We start from the raw sequence: 9254 nt of genomic DNA on the forward strand, positions 1-9254 counted from the left end.
GCTTAAGAATTGTCCTGATCGAGATGTCTGTGCAGGGGCGCAGTACTCAGTGTTTTCCGGCGACCTGTTTATGGCGTGTCGGGTCACAGAAAAGGCGGAACTCGATCACAAAGAAAATGGGCGTATGTACATGTCCGGTATATATTTTACTCTACTTCCTCCACGGGACAGATCAGAGGTACACCGGCGTAATCTGTAATCATGCTCTAACCTGGCATCCATCGAACAATCATGCAATGTACGCATGTTCTCGTGTAATCATAGATAGTGTGAGCCCCTGCAGGCCCTCTCCCTCACTCCTTCCCCTCCCCCGCCGCCACTTGGGGAGCCCTGCGGCCCTGGGTGCGAAGGCGGCGTCGAGCTAGTCCGGCGGGTGCCGCTGCAGGTGTTGGCTGGCCCTCTCGATCGCGTGGTCTGCTCCGATGGCTGCGCCAGATCTGGATCTTGGCGCCTCGTCTCGGCCTCATCCGTCCTCGTTGGCTGCAGGTCCGACCGTCTCCGGGTCCCATGTTTGGGCTAGCCTATGGGCATGGTGGGGGAAGACCAAGGAGGGGGAAAGCCCTAGCCGACCTCCCGTTGACCTCGACACTGACGGTGGCTCCGGCTCTGTGTTTCCCTCTTGAGGGGGCGTTCGATTCCCTCTTTCCTCCATGTCCGCCTTCCCATTATCCCGGGTGAAAACCCTGGCCACGTGCGGCTGGCCAGCGGCAGCGCTCCCTTGAAGCCGCCGCCTTGGGTTGGTTGAGGGTTGTGGATGTGCTTTGAGTAGTTTGCACTGGCAGTTGTGTGTTTCATGCTCGATGTCAATGGTGGTGGGTTTGAGGTCGCCTTCCCACTCCTGTTGTTGTGGTTCGCTGTCCGGCGACGTTGTGGGGTTGCTGGCCGGTGATGGTGCTCCAGTGTTGGGGCAAGTGGAGATAAGGTCTCCCTCCGGCAGTGTGTGAGGAGAGATTGTGGTCTCTCGTCCTTCCCTAACTTGAATGCCCTGGCTTTTGCGACGGTGCTCATCCATGTGACGGTGTTCCTCTCACCCTCCGTCTGGCGCATCTCTATGACCTCTGCACGTTCTGATCCTCTTCGGCATGGAGTTCATCTTCGACTTGATCCTGTTGCTTTCATCTATGGCAGATGTGTGTGTCCTTCTCTAGTTAGCATCTTTGTTCTAGCCGCTTTCATTTCTTTCTTGTATTAACTCTGTATCCGTGTACGTATGCAACGCCATTGTGTCCCCTAGCCGGTTGGTGGCTTCATTAATTTGAAGTCAGGATTTATGCCTTTTCTTTAAGGCTGGTCATAGTGGGGAGTAACTTAGAGTAGTAACATACATATGTTACTACTCTATGTTACTACCCTTATAGTGGGAAGTGTCATATGTGTAGTAACATACACATGTTTATTTATTGTCTTGTAGACTCATTTTGCATTGAAAAGCGCTATGTGATGGTAACATATTATGTTACTCTATTTGCCTCTCTCCTCATTAACTACTTGCCACATCAACATTTTTGCTTATGTGGCATCTATGTTACTACCTATGTTACTCCCACTATGACCAGCCTAATAGTCATAGATAGACTGGATCGATATTACTAAATGCAACTGTCATTTGTTACCCCCGGTGCAGAAGAAAGCATAAAGTGCATTAATTGGAATTTGAATTCTAGTTCAATCCCCGTTAAAACAAATTTAGAGGTCGAGGGTAGGTTAAACCTCCTTTTCATAATAAACAAATTAATCCAACTTAGTAATTATTTTTTCGAAAATGATGCAACTCTATTATCAAAGTTCATGGAAAGTACAAGAAAAACCTCAAACACAATAAAAATCACATTGAAATTCTGAGACCACCGAATGACCACTACCGGCACCAGAACAAGCTGCCGATGTCGCTGCTTCCCTACCGGAGCCGACTTGATTTTGTTGATGGCATCTGAAAAGTCTCCGTGCATGTGCCCCTAAGGACCATCGCCTTAGAGTTGCAGTCGTTGCCATTGAACCCTTGAATAGATTTGAAGCACTTGACACCATATCTCGCCACACGATGAGAAACTCTAACCTCACCGTCCTAAGAAGACGACATGAATCTGCGCCGGAGCTCCCTTGAGTAAGTCGAGAAGGACGAACTCGAGGACGATCGGAGCCTAGAAGACAAACTCGAAGAAGAAAAAGTGTCGCATCTATTCAAGCACCGCACCTGCCAGGATTGAAAAACTCTAACCTAAACTACTAACCAGGCACCGGGATCCCCCTCCCTGCCATCGACCGCCGGGGTGGCAGGGAGAGGAGAGGCAAATCCACGGACTCACCGGCAAAATCTGGAGGGGAGAGTTTGGCCTAGCCACCGAGGGGGGAGGAAAGGAGTTGAGGAGGAGGAATAATCCAACTTTGGTACTACTTCGCTATTCATACTCAGCCGGCAAACCAATGCAAGTTTTTTTTTTGAAAGCATCAAGATTTTATTTCTCAGATAATCGAAAGGTCATTTATAAGGGAATAAGAAATAAAATCAGGGAACGTAGAGTCCCAAAATTCAGAAGTTAATTTGCCCTACTTGCTGGCCTAATAGATAGATGGATCAAACACACCGTACTGTATTCTTGCGCGGTACGCCTCGCTTCGCTAAGCAAGACCTTCAAGTAACCGGCAGTTGACTTTTTTCTTTCTTTCAGAAATTCAGGCCTGATATTTAAAAATATCTACACCTAGCCAGCGCGCATTTGCTGCGCACGATGCAGAAGAAAAGAGTATGTAGCGTACAAAACTAGAACCAAAAATCCCATTTCCTCACTACTTGGTTTACTTGGCACACCATCTAAGCTAATTTAATATTCCTGCTTAGCTTGCAAGCCCAACACAAGCTTCCCCTGCCTTTGCCACCAAAGAAGTCTGAGCAAGCTGGCCTAATGGCTGGATCAAAGTTAACTCAATGAGAATAATCGGGAATGGAATCTTTTATTTTTCTTCTCTCTCTGGATGCCGCCATGGCGCCATGTTACCTCCTGCGCGTCCGGCGGTAGGGCTGCGACCTGATTATATAATCGGTGCATGCCACCCCCTCGTTTATTCTTCCAGCTCCCGGCCAGCATCCATTCTCAGCCTCTCAAGATCCAAGAAGTCCCTCACTAGCGGTGTACGGTGCCGTGTGTGTGTAATAAGTAGGAACGTACGTGATGGGCGACGACGGCGCGAAGGCGGCCACGACGACGATCGTGCGCCTGCGGGAGCTGCTGCACAAGTGGGCGCTCGGTGCCAGGGGCGACGCCGACGACGGCGAGGAGGAGGAGGAGACGCACGCGCCGGCGGCGGGGGCGGGGGCGGGAGCGGGAGGTGCGCCGCCGTCGATCCCGCCGTTCGTGCTGCGGCGGCTGACGAGGACGGTGACGGTGGACTCGGACGACGAGGGCTGCCACAGCCCGGAGGCGGCGCCGGACGTGCCCAGGGGGTACTGCCCGGTGTACGTGGGGCCGGAGCAGCGGCGGTTCGTGATCCCGACCAGCTATCTGGGGCACCCCGTCTTCCGGCTCCTCCTGGAGAAGGCCGAGGAGGAGTTCGGGTTCCGGCACGAGGGCGCGCTGGCCATCCCCTGCGAGACCGAGGCCTTCAAGTACATCCTCCAGTGCGTCGAGCGCCACGACAAGGGCCTCGCCGCCGACGACGTCGACGTCGACGGTATGTTGCCTGTCGTCGACTACCTCCCGAGACGCTCGCATACTACAGTAGCACGGGATGGATCATTTAACTGTGTGATGGATTCATCTGTAACAATGTTCTGAATTATGTTCGTTTGCGTTTTATTTTGAGAAGAAGCGAACCTGCGCAGTGTGCTAGAGCCAGCGTCGTCAATTCGTCATGTTTCGTAGATAGTGTCTGTAATGATGTAATTTCTGTCTCTTTTTCCAAGGAAAGACCTAAATATACGATGAAGAATTAAATTGATCCGTCAAGTTAGTTTGGGTGTAAGTGGTTCTGATCTACTAGTACTATGTTACTAGTAGTTTGTAATGGCAATTCTTCTGGCTATGCTGGGATCGCCTGATCTGTTCGTCAGGCACCCAGCGCGTGAGCTATATGGAGGCTGCTAGAGCGCATTCCGCTCGATCTGCAGCCTCCATCTGCTGGGCTTTGATGGCTGTAGTTTTCTGCCGTTGGCAAGCTTCTCCATGTGTTCTGGTTTCCTCTTTTGATTTATCGCCCGGTTCATTAACATGCCTCTCGCTATGACCGACGGGAAAACAGATACGCATGTCCCCTGCCTGTCACTTATTTAACGTATCAACCGTCCCAATTCCACTGTCGCTTGTCAGCCAGCGTCTCGCCATCCCGTCCCCCTCCTTCTGAATTTTGATACAGAAATGATGCGCATTTGGTTACTTCCCGTCCGTTTGACATCTGATAAAATGCCCCCAGTTTTCAGTTTTGTTTTGGAACAGAAAAATGTCCTGCCCTGCAGTGCCTCATCAGGTTGAGCGTTCAATTGCTGCCCAAGAGTGCGGATGCTGAATCTTTGTTTGACTATCGTCCGATCAGCCCATCCATTTCGGCGCGAAGCTTTTTTTTTTCAAAGCCCTCTCCCTTCGGCTTGCCTCTCGGCTTGGTGACACGGTGTCCGCGAACCAGAGCGCGTTCACCGCCGGACGCAGCATCCATGACAACTTTTAGCTCGTGAAGCACACAGCGCGTCTCATTCACAACCTGAAAGTCTCACGCATGATGCTCAAGATTGACATTGCCCGAGCGTTCAACTCAGTCTCATGGCTGTTCCTTCTTCATATTCTAAGCCACCTTGGTTTGGCCCTCGCTGACGCGAGTGGATCTCCATCCTCCTCTCCACGACATCGACACATTTGCTTGTTAATAGCGTGTCCGGGCACCCCATTTCCCACGCTAGAGGCTTACGCCCAAAGCGATCTGCTCTCCCGGATATTGTTCACTCACGACATCGACGTCCTAAGAGCATCTTCAGCCGTTGTGCCCCTCAAGAGGCGTTTTTTCGGCCTCCTGGGGTTGCCCCGGCCGAATATTTGCACTGGGAGGAAAAATTCCAATCGTCCCCCTACCCAGCCGGCACCATCGCGACCTGGTCGGCGAGCGCGGGCGGCCAGGAGGCATGACGAGGGCGCGCGGGCCCAGCGAGGAGGCATGGCAGGCAGCAACGAGATGGCCGGGTCAACGACGGCGAGGAGCTCGTCGAGGTCACGCTCGACCTGCAGGAGGACGGCACCATTGTGGTGTGCAGCATTGAGCCGGCCGCTGCGGCCTCGGTCCCCGGCTCGTCGGGGGCCTCGCCGTCGGTGATGGGGTGGAGCCCGGAGCCGCCGCCGCCGCCCAGGGCGGGGCCTTCACGGTCGTCGGCGATCCGACGGACCTCGTCGGACCAGCTGCTGCAGTTCTCGCAGGAGCTCAAGGCCGGGGTGTCCCGCGCCAAGCACATCTCGCAGGACCTCACCAAGCGCTTCACGCGCACCCAGAGTCGTGCCACCCTCGCCAAGCCCCCGGCTCAGCCCCCCGTGCACACACCGTTGGGCATCGAGTCCACCCTTGCCGCCAGCCGCTTCACAGCCACGGCGCGCCCGTCCGCCCACCGAAGCCGCCCTCGCCGGTCGCCTCCTGGAGCTGCGGGAGCGCGAGCGAGAGCCTCGCGCTCGCCGAGAACGGTGACCAGGTGCCGGACGGCTGCTTCTTCTCTGGCTCCCTCCTGGGCAGCATCCTGAAGGTCGTCCTGGCGGCGAGGAGGTGGGGAGGAAGCAAAGAGCGCGCTGCCGCCCGGCCGCCCCACGCGCCGCCCGGCCTCCCGCCCTGGCCGCCGCGCTCGCCACGGCTCACGCTTGCCGCCGCTAGTCGTGTGTGGCTCGTGGCCGGGGCCGCACATGGCCGCCACGCCCGGTGTCGGGGCCGCCCGTGGCCGGCGCGCCCGGTGCCAGGGCCGCCCGTGGCCTACGCGCTTGGGGTCGCCTGTGGTCGCCACGCTCGGGGCCGGTGCGCCTGGTGCCGGGGCCGCCCGTGGCCGGCCTCGCCGCTAGTGCCCGCCCACAGCGTCGCCGGCCGCACTCCTCGTCCACGCAGGGCTTCCTGGCTGCCGAGTCCTTCACGCTGGCCAAGACGGAGCTCCCCGGCGTGGCCTTCGGCTACGGCGACACGAACGAGGGCGACGGGTTCCCGGCGTGGCCTGGAGCTACAGGAGAGAGGCCATGCACATGGTGGGCCTGTGCGGAAAAGAGGAGAGAGAGAGAGAGGAGTGATAACCCACAAGTATAGGGGATCGCAAGAGTTTTCGAGGATAGAGTATTCAACCCAAATTTATTAATTCGACACAAGGGGAGCCAAAGAGTATTCTCAAGTATTAGCAGCTGAGTTGTCAATTTAACCACACTTAAAAGACTTAATATCTGCAGCAAAATATTTAGTAGCAAAGTAGTATGGAGGTGACGGTAACAGTGGCAAAAGTAATAGTAGCGGTTTTGTAGTAATTGTAACAGTGACAACGGAGAAGTAACTAAGTAAAGATCAATATGTGAAAAGCTCGTAGGCAATGGATCAATGATGGATAATTATGTCAGATGCAATTCCGCATGCAACAGTTATAACATAGGGTGACACAGAACTAGCTCCAGTTTATCAATGTAATGTAGGCATGTATTTCGAATATAGTCATACGTGCTTATGGAAAAGAACTTGCATGACATCTTTTGTCCTACCCTCTCGTGGCAGCGGGGTCCTGTTGGAAACTAAGGGATATTAAGGCATCCTTTTAATAGAGTACCGGACCAAAACATTAGCACTTAGTGAATACATGAACTCCTCAAACTACGGTCATCACCGGAGTGGTCCCGATTATTGTCACTTCGGGGTTGCCGGATCATAACACATAGTAGGTGACTATTGACTTGCAAGATAGGATCAAGAACTCAAATATATTCATGAAAACATAATAGGTTCAGATCTGAAATCATGGCACTCGGGCCCTAGTGACAAGTATTAAGCATGGCAAAGTCATAGCAACATCAATCTTAGAACATAATGGATACTAGGGATCAAACCCTAACAAAACTAACCTGATTACATGGTGTAAGGGCATATTTCACCCTATGTGGTTTTGACTAATCGTGTGCGTTGAGCATTTCAGATATCTCATGTTTAGGCACAAGACAATTCGATGCCCCTCGAAGCCTAGTGATGACGACGTTTTCCTATTATTCCTTTTGGTGGATTTGAGTCGTAGGCAAGCCATACTATTAAGAGGGGGTCCGTTTTTCAAAGGTTAGGGTGGAATATCACATACACATCTGTTCCTTTACACCTCCTTTCCCCTTGCCTCTTTGGAGCTCCGATCTGTTATCCGTGTCTTTGCAAAACGAACGACTCCAAGTGGTAGTGTGATGTGGCCTATGGTACTACTGCTCAAGGGAGCGGTAGTACCGCAGATGCTCACGGTAGTACCGTGCGGGGACGCGGTAGAACTGCACCTCCTTGCGGTAGTACCTCTCCGCGGTCGCAGTAGTACCGTGACCTCTGGCCCAGTACTGCTCTCGCACGGAAGTAGGGGCAAATGTAATTTTTTACATCCACGCCCTATGCGGTAGTACCGTGTCGGACTTTTGCACTGATCTAACCTCAGCGGAAGTAGACACGGATGTAATTTTATTCATCTGTGCCTTCCCAGCCCAGTCAAGCCCTGCCTTGCGGTAGTACCATAAGGGCGCATGGTAGTACCGCTCCGGCGGTTCTACCGCTCACAGCGTCAATGCAAAAGGGCCTCCTCTGGTGTCTGTCGTGGGTGCGGTAGTATTGCACCCCCTCGCGGTAGTACCGCGACGCCTTGCGGTAGTACCGCTCGGCTGGTGTGGTAGTACCGCATGTTGCGGGCTAGTTAAGTGGATAACGGTTGGATTTGTCCCTTGACTATAAAAGGGGTGTCGTCTTCTATGAGTTGACTACCTCTTCCATCTCTAAGCTCCATTCATGCTCTAAGATCCATTTTCGCCCAATCTCTCTCCCTAGCCAATCAAACTTGTTGATTCTCTAGGGATTGGTTGAGAAGGCCTCGATCTACACTTCCACCAAGAGAAATTTGATTCCCTCCACTAATCCCTTGCGGATCTTGTTAATCTTGGGTGTTTGAGCACCCTAGACGATTTAGGTCACCGCGGAGGCATAGTCCATTGTGGTGGAGCTTTGTGGTGTCGTTGGGAGCCTCCAATTCAGTTGTGGAGATTGCCCCAACCTTGTTTGTAAAGGTTCGGTCGCCGCCTCCAAGGGCACCAATAGTGGAATCACGACATCTCGCATTGTGTGAGGGCGTGAGGAGAATATGGTGGCCCTAGTGGATTCTTGGGGAGCATTGTGCCTCCACACCACTCCAACAGAGACGTACTTCCCCTCAAAAGGAAGGAACTTCGGTAACACATCCTCGTCTCCATTGGTTCACTTTTGGTTATCTCTCACCTTTACTTGTGCAAGCTATATTGTGTTATATCCCTTGATTGCTTGTGTGGTTATTGTTGTTGCATCATATAGGTTGCTCAACTAGTTACATATCTAGACAACCTACTTTGATGCAAAGTTTAATTTGGCAAAGAAAAGCTAAAAATTGTTAGTTGTCTATTCACCCCCCTCTAGTAAACTATATCGATCCTTTCAATTGGTATCAGAGCCTCGTCTCTTTATTAAGGGCTTTACTGTCCTAAGAGTATGGTTGACACCATATACAGTAAGGAGGAGCACCCCGGTGTGAATCCTTCTTCGTTTACGACCGATGGGGGATCCCCGGTCTCACGTGAGGAATTCAATGTGGCTTTGGACACATTGAAAACCTCCATGACGACCGAGGTCAAAGGCATGCTCAAAGAGTTCCTTGATGGTCTTAAATTATCCATCGCACCTTTCGAAGTGGCTGCTCCCACTAACAAGGTGGCGGATGCCAACTCTGATAAGGGGGAAGCTTCTAGTGATAGAGTTCTTTTATCTAGTGGTAGAAATGGTAGCGGCATCTTTGCCCATGTTGAACCACCTCTTACTTACGGAGGACCGGTTCCCTCCACTCATTTAAATCATGTGGGTTCTCCTCCTAAGATTGTGAAAAATGAGGATTTTGACTCTTGGGTCTATCGCTTTAAACATCATTTAAACCATGTTAATACTAATCTTTGGATAATTATTGAGGAAGGTTTCTATCCGCATGACCCAAGCAGCTTTACATCAAGAGAAGCCGTGGATCATCAATTCAATGAGAATTCCCTCTTCATCATCCAAGACAC

General features: G+C 52.2%; 1 protein-coding gene across 1 annotated transcript; it reads left to right on the forward strand.

Moving 5' to 3' along the window:
- The first annotated feature begins 2888 nt into the window (after nucleotides 1-2888).
- On the forward strand, nucleotides 2889-3938 carry LOC119305591 (auxin-responsive protein SAUR36-like). The gene is made up of 2 exons (XM_037582077.1): nucleotides 2889-3669; nucleotides 3802-3938. The coding sequence occupies exons 1-2, from the start codon at nucleotides 3171-3173 to the stop codon at nucleotides 3858-3860; spliced, it is 558 nt and encodes a 185-aa protein (XP_037437974.1). The 5' UTR covers nucleotides 2889-3170; the 3' UTR covers nucleotides 3861-3938.
- Nucleotides 3939-9254: the final 5316 nt, after the last annotated feature.

Source organism: Triticum dicoccoides, chromosome 5B (genome assembly GCF_002162155.2).
Source record: "Triticum dicoccoides isolate Atlit2015 ecotype Zavitan chromosome 5B, WEW_v2.0, whole genome shotgun sequence".
In the NCBI taxonomy this organism is placed as follows: domain Eukaryota; kingdom Viridiplantae; phylum Streptophyta; class Magnoliopsida; order Poales; family Poaceae; genus Triticum; species Triticum dicoccoides.